We start from the raw sequence: 21,597 nt of genomic DNA on the forward strand, positions 1-21,597 counted from the left end.
TAATTTAAGTTAAGTCATTCCTGCTACGTTATGTTGCTGGTGCATATTCTTGCGTTGCTGGTAAAAAAACGACGACGTCGGAGAACGACAAAAAAAAAAACAACAACAAACAAGAGGTTTAACTAATAAAAAAAGAAAAAAACATCATCACGAGGTCACGTCCGTCCTCCTACAATACCGCAATTTTCGCCAGTTTTTACGTCGTTGCTAGGACGGAAACAGAACGTGCAAAAACGTCATTTTAGCGCACTTAAAATGTTGTTTTTCTGCCTATGTTTTGTTGTTGCTGACCTCATCACTGACAAATAAGCTCCCATAAGAGTCAAAATTGCCAATTTTTTTCTTTTCGTTAAATCCCGACAAGTTGGAACTGACACATGAGATCGTGCAACACTTGGAAAATCAGTTCTCGTCGTTATCCGATTTCGAGAACGTGACCACCTCTTTTAGTGTTGTTTTGCGTCTTTCAACAAATTCCCCTACGGGTTTTTTTCAAGCTTTTTTAAATAGAGTCTTGCCGTTTCGGAAAGAATTGAAACAATGGTAACTCAGCTACTACTAGTGAAGAAATGTTCTTTTTTGAGGCCATATTTTGGAAGCTGCACAATCTTTAACTTTAGCAGCGTTTTAATCATTTGTACAAAACGTCGTATGATTGGATACCTTCATGAAAACTCCTTTCTGAAATGTAAATATATGTTCCTCACATTGACACTAAATTAATACACACATGCAATACAACGATCTCTGTTGTTTTGTTTCGCGTGAATGAAATTCTTGAAGTATTTACGAAGACGATGGGTTCGAGACCACTATCTGCTCGTTACGAGTTGTTATAGTTACGCAAAGCAAATCTCTCTTGCAAAATTGTGGTACAAGAGACAGTGTCACGTTGCAAGCTAAATCGTTTCCGTAACAGGTGTCACACCATCTCTTTTGCAACTTGGCTTGCACTGGATGTTCAGAAGGCGTCAGAACGAATATTTTCATTTGCTACTGCAAAGAAAGATTCCGAAAAAAGTTGCAGCTAAACTGTTGAATACCCGGCACCTTTCTTGCATGTGAATGGCGTGTACTGTAATACGCCTTGTTAGTTGCAGGGAAGATCTCACATTAACACGGAACCCATTTACATTGAAAATTTTGATTCAACGTTGGGGTAACTTATAGATCTTGCACCGATTACAATGACGGAAAAATCACGAGAAGTGTCTCATTCCGTGATTTGTTATGCAACATGTGCTGCAACAAAATTAGGAGTAATTTGCACCCTTTGACATCTAGTAAACTTTTGATATACCACAGATGAAGTCATGCTTTACAACCGAAGCGATTTTGAAACATTGCAACAATCTGCGAACACGTATTGAATTACGGAAACTGACAACAGCAGTGCGCGGAAACAGCGAGGACAAAGTGCGTCATACCTTTCGAAAGAGAGGAGTATGTGACAAACAGCACACTTCAGTGTTATTAAAATGCACACGCTCTGTTCGTGTGTCTTACATAATTGAACCAATGATACAATATTTTCAAAAAAAAAGTCGCATTTATTATCAGGTTTAAACTTCTAAGTGAATATGCGGCAATAAATAGCGATATAAAGAAATGATTTTTGCAACACCATTAAATATATTTTCCTACATTCTCTTTTACTTTGTGACGATTTTGATCAAGTACATATGACTTGTATGTAGATTTAACGCATATTTATTTCTTTAATATTTTTGACGTTTATTTCGCTCATGGATTCGGAACATGATGAATTTCTTCTTTTTCTAACGGCGATTTTTTTCAACGCAGCTTTTACTGGTAATGTTTTGACCTATTAATGGATGGTATTCTTTTAAACCATGCGTCTATGAATACTATAATTGTATGACTCCAAAATCATATCTTGTGTTATAACAATACGCTTTTCAACTTCATTTCGCAAGGAAATTCAAAAGTGTCAATAAAAAAAAAAAAATTAACACCGGTGTGCTTTCTTTACAATGGTTTTGCCATTAAACCAAAGTAAGCAAAGCGACGGACTTTTCCGCCAAGTTTAGAATTCAAAACGGGGTGAATAAGCGTGTGTCGTCTGTTTGTTTAAAGAAAGTAGAATTCTTCATAACAATGCATGAATAATGTAAAAAAGATCTATTTACATCAGGAATCTATTGATGAGTCTTCATGGTACGCATTTGGTGGATTTTCAACAAAGGATCCCGTTCGCTTGACCCTTTCTTCAGTTACATTATGTTGACAGTCATCAAGTTATTTTGAGTGAACAGGGTCGAACTGCGAGGTTTTTTTTTCGGCCTGTCTTGTTTACTTTCTTCACGTCCTCTATTAACGTTTTCAGAAGCAACAAAACTTGAAGAGCAGCACGCTCTGTGATATTAGGAATCACTCGCTGAGATGGCCAAGATTTCTTAATAAAACCGGATGTCAACCTTATTTTTTATTTTCCGCCACGGGAAAGTCTTGGACTCGATCCACGAACGGCTTTTATCTTTATTCCCTCAGGGATTTGAATTAAATCCATTAGTCAGACTGCTCCATTAACTTCAAACCCACAAAAATCTCATCTGACCAACTTTCAATACCAAGAAGCGCCGATATGACGAAATTTCACAATCCATTCGTCGCTTCACGGCTCACAACACTCGCTGTATAAACGTTAGGCGACTTTCTCCGCTGGATTGAATAACTTTTTGCTTCCAGCGCCAAAAAACAATCTTTTTTTTCTGTCTTCGCCCGGATAATTTTCATAACCTTATTCATTTCGCATTACTCGATAGAGCGCCGGGAAGTGACGTGACGGGGCAACTCGCCTTGGTGGGATTTTCTAGATCCAAAATTATGTGTTGATGAAGGTCGATATGTTTCTCGTGATCGACGTTGCTGGCCGTCTGAAAAACCTTTAGTTCGCCAATTTCCTTTAAAAGTTTCAAAGTGTCCGCATTGACCATTTGTATTGTCGGTACCATCGTCGATTTATCTTGTAGTTTTACTCCCTGGGCATGTATATGCGAACGCCGTTGCGAGCCTGCCTTCCCAGGTGGTGAAGTTGAGTTCGTGTCGGTGGAGGAAACTTGGCTTTGCTCGTTGTCCCGTCTTCGAGATGGCAAGCATCCCATTACGCCGATCTTAAAACACTCTCGCATCTAGAAAAGGAAACATCGGGATAAAATAAACATGAATATTCAGTTTTGTCGCCGTGAAAAGGGCATCACAACACATAGCGGCTTGCTTGTCTCGCACGCTTTTGAATCCTGTGACCAATGTGTTCGAATGCTTTTCAGCATTGAATAACATTTAATAATTAACTTCGCAGCTCACGAATGACGTCATTCCTTCGAGATGAATTTATGCACAGGTTTAAGTCCGCCAGGTGAAAGCTTTTTTCGACAATAGCGTCAATTGAATGGAAAGTTCAGCTTGAAAACAGTCGTTAACGAGAACACACCTTAAGCAGACGAAAGGTCAAGCAAGCTTTATCGTAAAACAAGTTATGTGATACCGGTGACAGTCAATGCGAACTAAACTTAGCTTTAATGACTAATCCTAAAAGAGCTTGCGTTAGCTTGCCATGCAGCAATTCAGCAGAACTTAAGACGTGTTTGAATTGAAATTAAAAATACATATTGATGTTGAATCTCTGCCAGGAAGGACTTTTAAATTGTCAAAAATGGATGAACCGCAAACAACTTCTTACCATATCAGCGTCATTGCGTTTCGTTTTTAAAAGATTTTTGTGAACAATTCTAATCAAGTGTGTCTGACAAGAGATTTCTACCTGACAACAAATTTTTGAATCCTATTAACCCGTTTGGCAAATGACAGAGATGCCCTGTCAATTATGGACTTACCTTGAACGTGAGATAAAGGAACAAGACCTTTCTTGAGTCAATAAAACCTCGTAAACTTGAACTTCAGAGGGAAATGACAGCGTGTCCTGTTTCGAAAGAAGCTGAATCACGAGATACGTGTTAAACTTGCGAAATGACTCTAAAAAGTGATTGGCTTTAAGTTTAAGCAATTGGGCCTGATGACGTAGATAAATCGCAGAAGGTCATCGTCGATAAAACTCATATTGGCCTGATATCACGCACAGCCAGGAGACTTCTGTGGCGTTCAGGCCTTGTTGATTGGAATACACAAATAACATCGGTTTAAAATACTCTGAGAGCGAGTCAGACAAGGAAGGTTAAGCATGTATCTAAATGAGATCGACTCTCCCTCCGACTGAATGTGCGTGCTTTGGTAACTAGACAACCAAAGCATAGCTAATTAATTATTTACCGGCAGATAAGCTATTTAAAGAGAATTGTTCTTTTTGTGGATTTAATATTGTAGATAATACTAATCAGGTTATAATGATGTTCAGCGTTAAAAGAATTCCAAAAACATCAAGTCACGAAAGATAATTCATGAGAAAGTACAAGAACGAAAGCTTTTGGTGTGATTCGGGGCACGTGCTGGCTTTCTTCTCGTGAATATTCGACATCATACGACAGCCCAGTCGTGCATAGCTGTGACGTAGTCCTTTGACAAGACTATTGTGAACGATGACGCAAGCGGTTGCTAGCCGCATAAGGCAATCCACGATTTTCGAATTTTTTGGGCCGAGACAGAGGAGAAAATGCAATGTTCATCATACCTTCAAGCTTTATTTAGAGGATATAGAGAATCCCTGAGAGTCGACCAAGAATAAATGTGTTTGTTGCGCAAATACTCTGGAAGTACTTCACACACAAGAGCTTAATTAAAGAAGAGAATAAAGCTCTGTCGGAAGTATTTTTCAAAATAAAACGAAGACAAACAACATCACCATTTCTCAGTTGCCGTAATTTGAAAGGTTTGGGGAAGAAAATTTCCCCACAGAAAACCATAACCGACAGCGACGGCGATTGAGAGAGAATTATTTGTTATGTAGATTCGGTCTCTTTCCTGACGATTCAGACGAGACAGATTCCGATAGTGTCTCAATCCAACCACTTCCTGTTTAAAAATAGAGTTGATGTTTCCCCTTAGTGTTTGTGAAATGGTAGGTATTCTTGAAACGCAGGCCCCGAGGTCAGATATTCTGCTGAGAAATGTGAAATAACGTCACCAAACAGGACTCAACCTCCAGCTGCACAAACACTCGAGGCATTTACTTTATCAGTGGGCTATAAGTGCAGCCTTTTGTAAAATCATCAGCGAAAAGTTCGATATTCTAGTCCTCTCGCTCGGATACGAACGTTCCGTAAGCCCCATCTCACGGATGGGTGTGTCTTGTAAGAACTCACACGCCGTTCGAAGAGATTCCGACCTTGCGGCCTATCACTCTTTATGAACTAAAAGCACTCTATGAACTTTCTACCAATGATTTAAAATGGCAGCGAATGCTACTGCTGTCACGCGCTATTGAGTCTTTCTCGTAGTGTTTTTACTCACGTGATCAGTAACCTTGTTTTCCCACCGAAACAAAAGAAAATGTTTGCATGATACACCAACATGGACGCCGTGATGTCACGAGAAAACACTCTTTTCTAGAAGTAATCTCAGATTATTGAATGTGCGTTCGACAGTCGCTTTGGAAACAAAGGAAGGGTAGGGAAGGAAACAATCTTACAGGACCGAAATTTGAGGATACTTCTTGAGATGGCTTAAATAAGTGCCAAGCTGACATTAATATTATAAAATAAATGCAGTCGTTTGTGGCCAGTGAATAATGTGTCGCAGACTAGATGCCCTAAGCGTAGTGTTGGCTACTTGTTTCCTTTAGACTGCGTATAAGAAACTCCTTGAGCCTTTTGCTTATCTATGTTTATTACATGTATATTCAACGTTGAATTTCGAACGACTCAGACGAAACATCAGCCTCTACACCTATGAGGCTACAATTCTAGGCTCATCATTGGATGGTGAAGGAACGAGGGTCACGTGTTTTTGAGCTGATAGCGGCGGTGAATTGTTACAGCCATTTATGACCGGCATTGTAGCTGTTTACTTCCCACTCCGGCTTCCTTCATGTTAGCATTATGATCTCTGGGCTAGGTATTTCCTAGGCAACCTCTTTTGAGTTCGCTTTGGGGAATCTAAGTCTGCTGCTTCTTGTTCTCGGTTTAATTTTCCTCAGCATGTGACCAAGTTATCCCTATCTCTCCTTCCGTGCCACGTCTCTTTGAGGTCGCCTGCCAGAGCTCATGGCTGCCGATAGTCTCCGGCGGCTGATAGAACCCTCTCGCTAGCGCTCCAATGCTCCGGTAAGCAAAAACACTTTTCCCTTCAATGGTGGCCCAAAATGTTTGATATTGAGGTGTGACTTAATTGGTACGAAAGGCCATAAAAAAAATGTTTTAATGTCTATTTCTGGGTTACCACAGCAAAAAAAAAAAACGACGAATCAAGACAAATATCCAAGAAAAACGTGTGATCATCCGCATGGTATAATCTATGTCACTTTTCATGGATATTCATGCAGTTATTTCATCAAGAGATTACAGTTACAATCTCCTACTATTAAAAATCGATCTCGAAGTATGATATTCAACATGGCCTACCGCCCTACATTAACATTTTGAATCGCTTGCTATTTGCAGGTCAGTTTGATACCGTGACAACGTATTCACCCAGTCGTTTTTATGAGAATAAAACCTCTTGGGGTTGATACTTGTTTTATGACTCAAGGATAAAGTGAAACAATAGAGTGACGCAAACAACAGCCAAGAATAGAAAGAATCAAAGTCCTTTTCCTTGGTTAAAAATGAAGTACTAACCGACGCTGCCCAAGTATAATACCTTGCTATTATCCTCTCTCAAGCTCTGGGAAGAAAACAAAGGTCAACTAACCCTGCCACTAAAAAAAGCACTTTAAAACATTTTATCCAAATTCTTCAGAGTTCACGCGAAAACAATCTCTCCGATCGATCGAAAAGAGGTGGAAATTATGCCCGTCCTGTCTGTCCTCACTCCTTCAGTCGCATCAAAAACACAAAATCTTTGTAAAGACATGATTTCAAGTTTTTTTTTATCCCACGACGGGCTAAAATGTCACGACTGAATATTCAAGGAAAATGACACTTTGCCGCCCACAAAAAGAAACGAAACGTCACTGTCGAATCATGACAAGGATATGACATTTCCAAACAACAATCCACGTTAATTTGTGGACATCGAGATTACGGAGATCCGGCGCAACAAGTAAATCTCCGCAATTTCCTTTTCTTTTTCCATTGGAAGGCGATTTTTGCGACTTCTTTAGGTCATGACGCCAAGTTGTTTCAGTTTTTATGAGGTTTCCGCCCACTTTATTTTGCTTCGTCAACAACCAACAGGCTGTCGCCGGGCCCAGATACCTTTTTATTTATAAACTCCGCCAAAGACAATTTGGCAGGAGAGATCTCACAGAACTAATGTTCCAATAACGAGACTCCTAAATACAGGAAGTAAATGAAACCCGCAATTCGTTACTAAGACTCGATTGCCAGTGGAAACAACTGACAAGACAACATGACCTCCCCCACTTCCTTTCCCCTCCTCTTCCCGACGAGGGTGAATCTTCAGTCAAGCGCAACGAACTAACTTCAAAGCCCTGATCGGGTGTTGCGGCATTAGTTATTTCATATTCAGCTAGGGCATTTTTATTGGATAAAGAGTAAATACTCAAGTAAGCAATAGTCTCTCCACTTTCAGTGTTAAGCAGAGCGCGGGGAATATTGTCACTGTGCATCGTATTGAATAATAACTTGACAAAAGAGGTCAAAAGAGATATGTGCCTCTTTACGTTTCTTGAGCTCAATATACCGCTATAACAAAAACTTGGCAATTGGTAACGTTTTGCTTTTCGGTTCACACCGTTTGACTTTCCCATAAAAACAACCACTGATGTCAAACACAGAACCCGTTGTGTTCATTTTTATCACAGAAAAACTGACTTCTGTGGGAAACAACAATTGCAACTGATATAAAATAACGCCGTTATTACAGACAGAGTGTATGGTAACCATGACAACATGTTAGACCCAAAATCGGCCATATCACACAAGGGCCCAAAAATAGACATTTATTCCTAAAAAAAACAACCACTTTGCGGTGATAAAGAGACAACCGGCAACTTTGTCTTCGGGATGATAAATTTTCCGCTAATGTAGACGCGGAATATCAAGCGCTCCATTGTAATGGAAACCGTGCCACGTTCCACTTATTTTTTATTGGTCACAGTTTGAATAATCCAGACCAAGGGTTTCCCATTAGGAATGTTAAAATATAAATCTTTCTTCTTCCGTTGTTTGTTTTGTCTGTTTTTTTTTATGGCAAGCCAAATCAGGAGCCCATCAAAGATCACGTTTGATTTAAGGAGAGGATTTGAATATTGAGAAGACTATGTCACAGAATTAATCGAGAGCCTTGTAGCAAAGACACGACTGACTCTCTCTCGACCAATACTTGACTTCAGGGTTTAATGACGTGTTCACAGGATTTTTATACAAAGCCAGCGTTGGATCCAGCTGAAAAAAAACCGTTCTTAACATTCCAACATTCGCCCTTGCGTCACGGAAGTGGGAGGTCGTCTGGCCAGCCCCTAAGAGGGCAGAATTTGTCTGTACGTGTTCTACGTTTAAATGCCACTGTGTCAACCAGATGGAACTGTCCGCGGTGATCCTGAACATAAACTCGCACCGTAAATTAGTCAAATAGTTGTCTCCTATCAGTTGCAATTTTCAGCTTGTTGTGTTTGATTTGATATACTTCTTTTGCTAGTCTTCGTTGTGAAGCACATTCGAGTTCGCTCGTATAAAAAAAATTGGCCACATAACTGAGTGGCTTATTCACATTATGGGATGGGCTGCCAGTCTGCTAAGCGGGGGGTTTCAAGTTGGGTTCAAATATCCGACCTTCCAACAGAGAGGATCTTAAAATATCTACGAACAACTAGAATAACCGTCTGGCAAAATGCAAACGGTAAACACTCCATCATTTTCGGGAAGCGATGAAAACCCTCAGACCCTCCCTCATCGACTACACTTTGATGTCCATGCATGAAGTATTTGGAATGTCAGAAAATCCATACACTGCTTGTGTAGGGGGAAACTGACGGAGATAACAGCTACCTTGAGATTAAGGGGTTATGTAGAACTACAACGGGTCTTTTTAAGTTTCCCGGCTGAAATTGCAAGAAAATCATTCCTCAAAGAATCCTTGAAATTAAAGAGGAGGGCGTAAATATAGTTTTTTTGGAAAAGTGATTGCGCGAGCGAGCAGCGTCATATTCTGGATTCGTGAGCGCGGTACGACGAATTCTCGAATTCACCATTTTTTCCCAGAATGCATCACAAATTCACCAGCTTTTACCAAAATCCACTGCATTAGAGCAGAACGCCGCCAAACACTCTGGAGATTGCTTAAGCACAAGGTCCCGTAAATATTCGACGAGACAACACATCACGACGTAAGAGTGAAAACTCACAAGTTCTGCCACTAAATGTTTCAGTGTTCAGAAGCATAATAGTCAACTCAGTCCATACTTTCTTACATCTATTTTCACAATTCTTTCAATTACAGTAAACACCCGCATATAAGAACACTGATTTCAGGTTCAGGCTGATCATGTTCTTATTTAAGGGGTGCTTTGTGAGATATCAGACTGAAAGTGTTCTTAAAATGTTCTTACAATTGGTTTCACAAATATTTCAAATTGTACATTACTGGAGGTGTAATTGACATACAAGCCTTTTGACTGGGTTGAAGTAACCAGTTCGTGAGTTATAGATCCCAATTAATGTCGGCCAATATTTTTGGTTTTTTCGGTGGGCAACAAACGTAAGCGCTGCGATGTTTAAATTAAGTATCCAGTTCGCACGCTATGGATCTTGGCCGGGATTTGTCAGTTGGTTCGTTTGACTGCCCCACAAACGCTGGCGCTGCAATGCGGGCAAAATCCTTGATTATCATGTTAACAATTATTACTGGGTTGCCTATGGGCAAACCCAGTCGAGGTCTGCGTTTAGTTTGTTTGTTTTTTTTTTTTTTTTTTTTTTTCCGTGTCGGTAAAAGTCTTGCCTGTCACTCCCCTGGTAAGTGTTGCCTTTGTGTATAGGGCCTTTTGCGCGTATTTTCTTAGGATCGAGAGGGTAGTGGAACTGCGTAGATTTCTCTGGTGGACACAGTAGAATCATCAACTTAGCCTGCAATGGCGTCGAAAGTCATGCAACGCGAATGGCGTTTTAGTGGATCCTTAAACAAAATATACCCTTATGGAGCTCAATAATGGAAAGTCAGTTGGATAAACTAGGCATGAATCTCAAAAGCGACGAGTACTGGACTTCGACAACAATCTATCGCCCGTCGAGACGAAATCAAAGTGAGCAGTATTTACCTGAAGTACATGGTAATTTGACACAATTGAGTTTCTTGTCTTCACGCACGCAATGAAATAGGAAGAGGTTTTCGCCTCTAAGAGAAAAGATGTTGTTTGTTTTAATAAAATTTTCGCTGGAAAAGGATTCTGTGGTATTTTCTGCCTTTGTGAATTATAATATCATGTTGTGTATTGAATTTTCGAGCTCAAGGTTCAAATGTGATATGGGAGAAGTTTTTTAGTATTGCTCTGTAAGCAGGAAGGGTTCACAGGCCTGTTGGAAGCGTGCTTGAGTTTCAACAAAATGAGGCCCAAAATCAGTGAAAACTTGTGACGCAGATGAATAATAAAGCAGCTGCTATTTCCAAAATGATGGAATTACCTGGTGATAAATAACGTCGTACGCGTCTTGGAGAGTACATAAACAAGAGTTGGGCGATTGTGATCTTTGTTTTGACTTCGCTCATTTCATTGTCAAACTTTATAACACTTGACAGAAAAAGAAACTTACAAAAACCCGGTATCTTGCCATCAGATGCTTCACTGTTTGGCGAGTAAACATGCCGCGGTAATCACGACGCCCGCTGAATTCCGGCCATGTCACTTTCGATTTTGCAATTTACTTGAACGTAGCAAAAATCTCCCAAAATGTTTGTCGCTGATCGTAACTTTTTATATTCTATATTCACGGTTCAAAATTAATGTTGTTTTCATGTCGTAAATATTTTATTCTCGATCGACCGTCCGAGAAACTTCCTTCTGCTCTTTCTGAAAACTGTGTATCAATATTTATTTGCTTTTTCATCAATATTTGTTTTGCATAAAGCAAGCTAACAGAATCTGTACCTTGCTGAGTTCGCATTTGTTAGCGTTAATTGTATTTTCGGTCAGATGTTTCTGTTTTCCATGAGGGGTTTATTGTTTTGGTCTCCCATCCCAACACTAACCCCGCGAAACAGGGCTTGACTTCAGTGAAGTTTAGCATTACAAAATTTTCGGATGCTCATAGGGCACACTTTTGGTGAAAAGAAGTTGTGAGGGAACTTGAAAATTATCAACATGTCAGCCCAGAAGCCAATGTTTCTCGCTTCTCTTTTATTTGTTATTCTTCAGAGACTGGAATGCTGTATTTCAATACCACACAATTCAGTGCCTTCTGATTTTCTGTAGCACGTACCACAGGCAAGCCAGTGTATGCTTCACAGAAGCATCTAGTTAAAATAGATTTCAAAGATTGTAATGGTTCTGCACACCATCTTACTGTGATCACTTACTGTAATGTACTTTTTCCTTATTCAAATGTTTTATTTATGTGGTGCTTTATTGGCCAAATTTCAGCCTGATGGTCTTAATCCACTTGTTCTTATACAGTATGCGTGTGTTTACTGTAATCAGTGTAATCGCCAGACTGCATTCAAGCTTCCATCCATCAAACTTCCGAACATTGCAGGAAAGAATGACTTCGTCTCCCGGCAGTGTATTCAATCATTGTTATAGCTTTAGTTCACAGTTCGACTGCCACAAGGAAAAATACCTTGTGCCTTACTCAATTTTATGCACCGTTGCTTTGCTCACCAATGCTACAATCTTTTTATATTATATAAGAATATTATTTTATAAGAATATTGAGACTGAAATTTGCGAAATTTTAAGAATATTTTAACAATAAACCCGAGGCTGAAAGAACGATATAATTTTGTCTGTTGAAAACCTATAAATACAATACAAATTATTATACGTTTTTAACTTAACCGTATAGAATTATTTCTTTCTCTAACCGTAGTTGAAACAAAATCGGGTACTTTCGTTTTCATCACGGTGCTTCTGTGAGAAATGCATTTTTTAAAGCCAAAACGGCAAGTGTCGTCTAACGTGACATCTTGACCTCGTTCTCTGCAACGAAAAGCGATGGAGCACGTTCACAATGTAACGCGATTTAGATCTAGACACCGACTGAACACTTGTATTTGATACCCTAACACATTCTGAAACGGAAATGTCATTTAAGAATACTACAAGACTATTTTCAGCCTAAACTCGGCAGAAAAATAAGAATATGAGTTCAGCCTAGGTCGGAAAAACAAGATTTTTATATTAAAAAAAGTGTGCATGAATCAGTAGAAACAGAATGTTCGTCCGCAGCATTACTATCTGTTAGATACAGTAGCCTATAGCAAATTCGTGGCCCTTTTTTTCAAAGATGAAGGAAGACGAGTCGAAAAATTGAGGCTAAAATCTTCAAAATGCACCGTTTTCTTGCCGACAAAAGACACTAAACAGTCTAAGTGAATCGATTTTCTAAGCGAAAGATCACCAAAGATCATAAACAACTCAAAAGGAGTTGGTCTGGAGCCGAGCCTAAAAATAAAGGTTACTTAGTGAAGCAACACAATCTATATAAGCAAATTGCATCATCATGACTTTCTCTCTACTTTCATGTCTTGACCAAGTCATATTTGTTGTATAGTGTAATTATAACGTAATTTCTCATTAAATCTAATGTGTTTACCCCCACAGGGCCATATTATTGTAATTAAGATTTACATGCGTCCCCTAGATGAGCCAAAGGAGCCCTTTGGACTAGTGCGTTGAAGTATTGTTTAAATACAAATGCACCATTGTTTGTGGGTTTGAAATGCTATTAATACATATTTCATCGTTCTGAAGGGAAAAAAAGACGAAAAAAGGAAGACTTCAGTGTTATTAAGCTCCCCCCTTCCTTTAAGAGAAGTCCAGAAATCCATTGGACGATACGATTACAGAAGCATTCGAAGATGAAGACGCAACCATAACAGTGACCGGCTTTATGTTGGGTTACGGAGCTTCTGATCTCATAAAACAAACAAATGTTGCAAGCTCGTTGCACACGGTCTCAGTTTCCAAAAGAGGCTGATGGCCTATTCCCTATAATTCATGTATTACCCTAGCTTTCACATCGTAGCTAAGCTACGTTTGATCTGAGACCCCAGAAGGCCTCGTCAGCATTGTCACCCAACATTGTTATTGCAACATTTAGCAGCCCTTGGACCAACAGTTTCTATAGCACAATATTATTAAAATATTGGGCTAAATTTCTGTTTTTTATGAAACATTTCGCCCAACAGTTTGTAGAACGCAACAGCGTTGGAACGTTCAGCTGGCGTTCATACAAAGCTGTCGTATAAACGCGGAAATATGGTCGTAACAAATGAATAGAAGCTCTCGGAAGCTGACGTTTGAAGCGTTATTCCTTCATCAGAGCAAATACGAAGGGCTAATACTCTACAGGTCTGTTTTCTAAACGCTATAAGATGGTCAATTTACTTCTATCATAACATTTGATGCGACTAAATTTCCGTCCTTCACTCCTTATCCACCGAAGCAGCCCCAGATTTTTTGGTAGAAACTTATATAACCCGCCACTGGCGGGTATATAGGCTGTTACCTTCAAGTAACCAGTTCGTGAGTTATAGATCCCAATTAATGTCGGCCAATATTTTTGGTTTTTTCGGTGGGCAACAAACGTAAGCGCTGCGATGTTTAAATTAAGTATCCAGTTCGCACGCTATGGATCTTGGCCGGGATTTGTCAGTTGGTTCGTTTGACTGCCCCACAAACGCTGGCGCTGCAATGCGGGCAAAATCCTTGATTATCATGTTAACAATTATTCACCGAAGGCGAGGTGAATATAGTTGAAAAATTGTTTTAGTATAATTACATAGGTGACCATTTGAAAATTATGCATTTAAAAAAAAACTAAACTAGTGAGCAGCACTCTGAGAACTTGTTTATTCTCCGACGTGTTTCGTCTAGCTAACGTAGACTTTTTCAGGGATTTTTTTTTTGTTTTTCTTCAAGGAGTTTTCGGAAGAAGCATGTCTGCGTTAGCTAGACGCAACGCGTCGGAGAATAAACAAGTTTTAAAGAAACAGTTCGCAGAGTGCTGCTCACTAGTTTAGTTTGCTAAAATTTTTACAAATTTAATAGAATAAATTAATTTCTTCGTGTAATAATCACCTCACCTGCAACCAATCAGCGCAGAGAATTGTCAATAATCACCTACGTAATTATACTAATTCAAGATATTATGAGTGAATTGCGCACCTGGTAACTTTGAAGAGGAGCGTAACTACCGTTAAGTTGTAGATTGACCAGCTGACGAACCTGCTCTCGTTGAAGGCAGAAGGGGCTTTTCTTACGTTATAACACACGTAGATGCCCCAGAACAGAAACAACATCTCAACTGAAATAACAAGACGAAAAGACTTTTAAATTCTTTACAATTTTTCTAACAGAGGCACACTTCTGAAACTATCGGGATATTTTGCTCTAGTGCTGCAGTTATCTGAGAATCAAGCCCACCAAGGCAAAGAAATCTAACCAGCCAATTAAGGTAAAGGAAACGGTTGGCTACAAAAAAAGAACTGAACAAAATTTGAACTCTGTTAGCCGTTAGACAAAATATAGTCTGATAAGTTACGAAGGCTTAATTGCAAAATTCCCGGCAACTCCGAAACCCTTCAAAAAATTGCGCTTACCTGGCTACTCTGTTACGCGCAAACACGCAAACTGTGGTTAGCGGCCAAGTTCAACCAAATTCGTAAATGGTTTGAACCCGGGAGTCATATCATAATTAAGTAAAGTACGATCGTCCGGGTGAGTGTAGTCCTGAGAAGGACTGTTTGAGATGACATTGACTGACGTTTCGACAACCTAAGCGGAAGTCATCCTCAGAGTCAAGTGTTCAAACAATGGGAAAAAACCTCAGGGTATACCTCGTCCTTAACGCGTCAAAAAAGATTTGGCATCCCATAGCGATGATCGTCACTGATCCATGCAAGAAATAGAAGTTCAATGAAAACTTGCATAGCCGCGTCGCCCCAAAGATGCAGAGCCGTGTAGCCGCATACCCGCCTAGACGAATGGCCTCATAGCCGCATACCTGTGTAGCCACAGTTCACACATTTCACGTTCAGAGTGTACTCGGTCAGTCACTCACCCATTTTACCACTTAGTAGCCACGTAGCCGCGTAGCCGGGAACGAGGAAGCGTTGCTTCAAGAGGCCGGGTATCTTGCAATTACTCCAGTTTAGACAACGCAGACCACAGAATAAAATCACTTACAAATCAAAATAGCGTGGTCCCACCAATCAATAGAACAATCGTTGAATGTGACATCCCCTATCATTTTCATATCTATCACGTGACTCGGCTTCGCTAGCGACCATGCAAGCAGGTACACAACATACAAGGCGAGGATTGAAGCCAGGCGCTGCAAAAGCTGCCGGTCGGTGAGACTTATTTTCTGTGCAGATTTCACACGATAAATTACAGAAATTCTGCAACATAATGCGAATTGCAATATGTTAGTTTGCAGGTTCGTGAAACGCGGAGAACGGAATATATGACAATTGTTAAAGTGTCCCTGTGATAAAAAAAGCACTCCCTTTTTTTCTTCAGATTTTAAAAGTGTTTGCTTTTTAAAACATCTGAATGGCAAAATTTTGAGATTTGATTTTTATCCAAAGGCCGTTTACTTTGGGTGTAAGTTTTGGATTTCACGATCCGCCTTACTCACGTTCAAAACTGACCGATTGGACCTCAAAGGCTTGGATCCAGGGAAAAGTGACGTCAAAGGCTCAATATTTAAGCGTGTGAATGCAGCTTTTTATATATGCAAAACGCGAGTTTAAAAGCCTGAAAGCCCAAGACTCCCGTGCTGCATATTAATTCTGCAACTTACACATGCATTGCATTCTTAAACTAGTGGGCCTTTGAAGTCATTTTGTCCTCGATCCAGCTCTCTAAAGATCTTAAAGGTAGTAATGGCGGACCATTAAATAGGACAATTCCAGTTAAAATAAACAGGTTCTTTTTCTTCGGAAATCAAGGCTTAAAAACTTTGGTCGCTTTATTGTTTAGTTAACATAGTTTTGAAATCCAAAGAAAAATGTGAATTGATTTTTTGGTCACAGGGGCACGTTAACATTTAATATTTAAAAAAAACGCGTTACTCAGTTTGTTACGCCTTGTTAAAAGTTTCTCTCTTGAGGATAGTAGTAGTAGTAGTAGTAGTAGTAGTAGTAGTAGTAGTAGTAGTAGTAGTAGTAGTAGTAGTAGTAGTAGTAGTTTTGTTTATTGAAACCTCTCGCAGAAAAATCTGAATTATAGGTCTCGTCAGATATAACTATACGAATAAATGGATACTTCTAAATGCTGAATATGATAAATATACATAAATAATACAAACTACACTAATAAACACATTACGTCGAGTCAGTAGCGTATTTGTTTGTGACAAAGTCACCAAACCTATTTGTGGCAGTTGTCTTAGTTCTTACTCTCTCTCTCGATCTGAGTGAGTAGTGGGCAGAGGCACTTGGAGATTCTAATCTACTAGCAACTAGCTTGTAAACCGGGTTATCCGGATTAAGCTGCGCAATGAATTCGTGACAAGCCGCTGAATCTACGATCTTGAAGGGTTGATATACCGGCTAAATTTAAGGCCTCGCTATAGGTGGAGCCAGGAAAGATAATTGCGAGCGCACGTTTTTGTAGTCAGGATAACATAAATACATACAGAGGTCATAATAAGTTATTATGTTACTATGTTCAGGGCAGGCAACAATGAACGTCGCCTTTGACAAGGAGCGAACGACTTGTACCCATAACTTGATTGATCATTTTTTTACGACCTAATAGTTTTTGAATTACTGTTTCACGCGTTAATTCAAAACTTGATTTAAGCACTTGTACTTCAATTTCTTTACCCTGCTTGGTGTCTTTGAGTTCCCTCGGTAGAGACAAGGAAAGGTCACCTATGCACGGATCGCCTCGATGTCGTCCAGAACTTTGGACGAATAATTTAACTCTTAACAAGTTTAAAATCCACTATAACCCGTTGGAAGTGACGGGGCGTTGACGTCACGTCGCGCATGCGTGACAGAACATCGAGGAGCTCCGAGAAGAGGCTTCCTTTTCTTCTCGATAGACAGGGTAATTAAGGAAACCGCTGTCAAGAAGGGTATTTTACTCCTCAGCCTAACTGCAATTTATCGTTACCGCTGTACTGAGCAACCTCATCAACCCTCCTCTGCAAGACTGTCGCTTACCTGGATGAGAATCAAGCCTCGTGCTGATCGGAAAGGATGCTCCAACAATTAACACAAGAAAATGTGAGAAACATAAGATATTGATATATTAATTACCTCCACGTTTTAAGAAGTAGAGAGGAGAATCCAAGTCCAAAACCAATATGGCGAAACCATAGTCTCGTAATACAAAAGTTGTCCCTGGGTTCTGGGTATATGATTATAATCTGGGGAGAAAAAAAGTTCCCGCAGAAAATATAGAAACCCATGATAGATGTCAAGTTTTTTAAACTGATATTTGACGGGTACGTCGCTGTTTACATTTAAATTGGTATGCAGTTTTGTCATGCTTGTAGTTAATATCGAGTTCAGAGTTTCTGAAGGAAGCAAGCAAGAAGTTGTCATTCGACAGCACCTCGCCTTAGATAGCCACTAGCCTTCTGGATAAACGAGATATCTCCTTCTCTACATTTGTTATCATTGTTGTTGTTGTTGTTTTTTTGTCAGAAATGATTTTAATACTTTGTTATTTAGTTTCAATGCAGATTGATTAAGAACCACTAAGAATTATGTGACTAGAACGTAACATTTTAGCTCGATTGGAATCGAAACAATTCGGCTTCGAACTTCTTAAGATTTATGACGCTATACTTCCATCAAAGGGCCGCTCTGAACGCGTGCTAACAGAGCTGCCTTGTAACCCCTCCCATTCAAACAGACCGATGAAGGCCGAGCGATTCAGCTGGAATATAACGATTCCAATAGATCTAAATTGTTACGTTCTAGTCACATTTCTTTGTACACGAGGAAGGCTACTGTATTAACAACATGGTTTTCTTTTTGGCGACTGAGTGATGTTTAGGATGTGAAACTAGACGCATAGTGCGTGAAATCCGGTTATCCTGATATCCTGGATCGTCAAACAAAGAAAAAGAAATAACATCGAAATACAGTAGATGTCGGCTAGATTATTACTCATTATTAAATTTTCAACCTCGGTTAATGCATTTCTCGTGCTGTGATTGGTTCACTCAATCTCGGTTATCAGCTCATATACCTTACTTTGACCTTATATGGTAAATGATTGTGCTAAGCATTGCTAAACTAAAAATGTTTTCGCCGGAAAGCGAAATTTCTCTCGATATAAAGCCAAAAAAAAAAAGAGTTTTTGTGGAAAGTTTGGATCAATTCCGAAGCTTAGAAGTACGCGAAAAGGTAAGAAATGCTTTTGTGATGTACCTGCGTCTGTCTGACCACAAGGTATTACACAACATCGCATCTTCATCACATTTTTTCGATTTTCGATTTTCTTCCTTTTTTCGCTCGAATTTCGTACTTCCAAACTTTTGAAGTTTATGGAATTTAATAAAACAATTATTCCATTCGCGCTTGTTGGATACGAGACTGGTTATAACCAACTCATATCCAAAGCGCGTTCATACATCGAATAATTGTTAATTATTTAGGTAAGAGCGCTGGTAGTGATTCTCGTTATATTCAGTCATAATTTTTGGCTCGTAAAGTGATACCGACCGACCGTTTCTGAAAACGCGCGACATCTTTTAGTGTGGGTCTATCCTTTCTAGTCCCTTTGAGTCCACTTTTCTTTTGGTTAGCACCAATAACACGGACTCTGGCCACAGCCAAAACACGCGCAGTCGCGGTAATGGTACAATGTTGTAACCATTGACGACTGTTATTGTTTCAAATTTATGAGAATGCATAGAAGAGCCGTAAGTCCGTGATTTGCGGACTTCCTGCTTTGGTTGTGACCAGAGTCACCGTGTTCTTGGTGCTGACTAAAAGGAAAGCGGACTCCGGGGACAAGAATGGGGTCAATCGCAAACGGTTTATGCATTTGTCTGTGATCTGAGCGTATTAGACACCATATTCGATCTCACTTGAACGACGCCATTTTTGTTGAATGCTAGGTATGCAAGTTGGCTTAAACTTCGCGCATGCGCTATAAAAGATGAATCAGCCATTGCACAACCATGTGAACTATGTGCTTTAATTAAATTTGCGCAATCATTAAAGGAAATAACGAAATATTTTGGAGAGCGATTGCTAAATGAGAGCCATAAAAGGAAATGAATTACTCCAGCTAATCGCAACAGACCAGAAAATCAAACGAGCCAATTGAAACGGACAGCAAGCACTATGCAGCCGATGCCGAGTGAGGGAAAAGGATATCGAGCAATTCACTCTTGGTTTTGCTTTTCGATTGGCTAATACAGCGAAAATTTTTAAAGTTAATCAGTCAAACTAGGACAATGCATGGGCCTTTTGCAGCTTAGTGATCACATGGGTACATAAACTGCCCTACTGGAACGCAAATTGCGCACTGGGACATCTAAAACTAAGCAGGTTAATTTAAAATTTTCTTTGTTTTAGATGTTCCAGTGAGCAATATGCGTTCCTCTATGGTGGTTTTTGTACCCTGTGATCATAAGCTGCAAAAGGCCTATTCAGAAACTGCTTTCGATGGTGAATTGAAAAAATTAAAAGTTTCAACAACCCTATCTAAGAAAATGAACCCGAATTTCAGAATCATGAGATTAGAATTTATCTCTTTCTCCGAACAAAAATCATGTTCTATTAGTAAATTAAAACTTAAATCCACAACATAGTTGGAGAATAAAAGGAACCACGTTTCTCAAGTCTCTATCCCTTCACTTCACTTTTGCATCACTTTGGAACAGAACTAACCTCACAGTACTGCAAGATGCATCCCGACAGAACAAGCACAAGGAATTGAGGGCTTGCAATTTTAACCACCTATGAGAAGAAAGGAAGCTGTTCAAGGCATGCCCATCTTCATTTTCGTAAAAGTACGCAGATTCAGCTGACTCGTTAAAGCAAAAAATGTAAACTAAAGGCTTTGTTTATAGTGGAAGTGCACTTAGCTATCAAGCTAGTTCACAGGAACCCCACTTTTAATCATATTCCCTAAGACGCTTATTTTTCCCCGTTTTTGAACTTTTCGTTGAAATATTTATAGTGCCTGTAGTGTGGTGCTTCAAACATTTTCCCCTCATAGTGAATCCACGCGTTTTAGCGGGCCTTTGGTTTTTGGCCGCGCCAGTTGGTAACTAATGACGTCAAAGAAGTCAAGAATGTAATTCCATTCTGAATCGCAAGAACATTTACAGCATCCGAAGGGTGACTTATCGTCCGACATTTCCAAAGACAACAAAAAGCTCTAGATTTTCAATAAGACTTCTATTCTTACACTTTTGCGTATTTCTTTCTGAAGAGGTGCGATCAAGTTACTTCTTTGACGTCATTAGTTACCAGGGCCCAACTGACTCGGAAAAAACTTTCTGCGTAAAGTGTATATAAATCAAAGGCCCGCTAAAAACGCGAGGATACACTATGAGGGGAAAAATGTTTGAAGCACTTCACTCCAGACACTAGATATGTAAACGAAAAGTTAAAAAACTGGGAAAATATAAGCGTCATTGGAACTTTAATGGGAACAGGACTAAGAACCCCAGCTGGCTGGGGGCAACCAGTTGGCTGTTTACAAAGCGTGGTAGAGTTGAATCCGGGACAACCGAAAACAAATTCTAACCAGAGGTTAGAACGAGATTTGAACCTGGGGCAACTGCATGCAAACCCAACGCCCTAAGCGCTGGACCACGCCGCCTCCTTGAAGTGATAAGGTAAACTGACTAAGGAGCCTAGAAAGGAAATTAGAAAGCTAACGCTTGGGCATTTAGCCCTTGTTCAGAGCGAATCAGCTGACACGACCGAATTTCCGTACTTCACTGGCTCTCCGACGGAACACCACAGTTTCTTTAGACAAAAACCCCATCAAAGTAATGCAAACGGAGACCGTTAAAATGATAGCTTTCAACCTGGTAACAGACGATTCGCTCCTGCATTAATGGTGCGAAATCCCCTTGGCCATTGGCCGCATGCCAATCAAGATCGAATCGAACGAAAACATCTCTGGAGAAAAACATATCCTGTTCATGCCCTCTTGCAGCGAAAAGAGTGCCACTGCGATCAAGACTTCACTACCCTTAACTTTTCGATGTGGCCCGGAACGATTCCCGGATTCGAAGCCATATGTGGGTTGAGTTTGTTGGTTCTCTACTCTGCTCCGACAGGTTTTTCCCAGGGAACTCTGGTTTTCCCCTTGCTCCGAGAGGTTTTTCCCCGGGAATTCCGGTTTTCGCCTCTGCTCCG

General features: G+C 39.9%; 1 protein-coding gene and 1 long non-coding RNA gene across 2 annotated transcripts in view; both read right to left on the reverse strand.

Moving 5' to 3' along the window:
* The window catches only part of LOC138033878 (probable G-protein coupled receptor CG31760), a 44,777-nt gene that overhangs the window by 16,042 nt on the left and 7,138 nt on the right, over nucleotides 1-21,597 (reverse strand). Inside the window, exons 4-7 of the mRNA XM_068881749.1 lie at nucleotides 20,113-20,181; nucleotides 17,521-17,630; nucleotides 15,437-15,651; nucleotides 14,417-14,555 (exon numbers count right to left, since the gene is read on the reverse strand). Of these exons, the coding sequence (XP_068737850.1) occupies nucleotides 14,417-14,555; nucleotides 15,437-15,651; nucleotides 17,521-17,630; nucleotides 20,113-20,181 (533 nt within the window). The remainder of the gene's footprint in view (nucleotides 1-14,416; nucleotides 14,556-15,436; nucleotides 15,652-17,520; nucleotides 17,631-20,112; nucleotides 20,182-21,597) is intronic.
* On the reverse strand, nucleotides 1,530-7,200 carry LOC138033885 (uncharacterized). The gene is made up of 2 exons (XR_011128676.1): nucleotides 3,858-7,200; nucleotides 1,530-3,152 (listed from the first exon to the last, which is right to left on the reverse strand). It is a non-coding gene; the product is annotated as an uncharacterized lncRNA (long non-coding RNA).

Source organism: Montipora capricornis, chromosome 14 (genome assembly GCF_036669925.1).
Source record: "Montipora capricornis isolate CH-2021 chromosome 14, ASM3666992v2, whole genome shotgun sequence".
Taxonomy (NCBI): Eukaryota; Metazoa; Cnidaria; class Anthozoa; order Scleractinia; family Acroporidae; genus Montipora; species Montipora capricornis.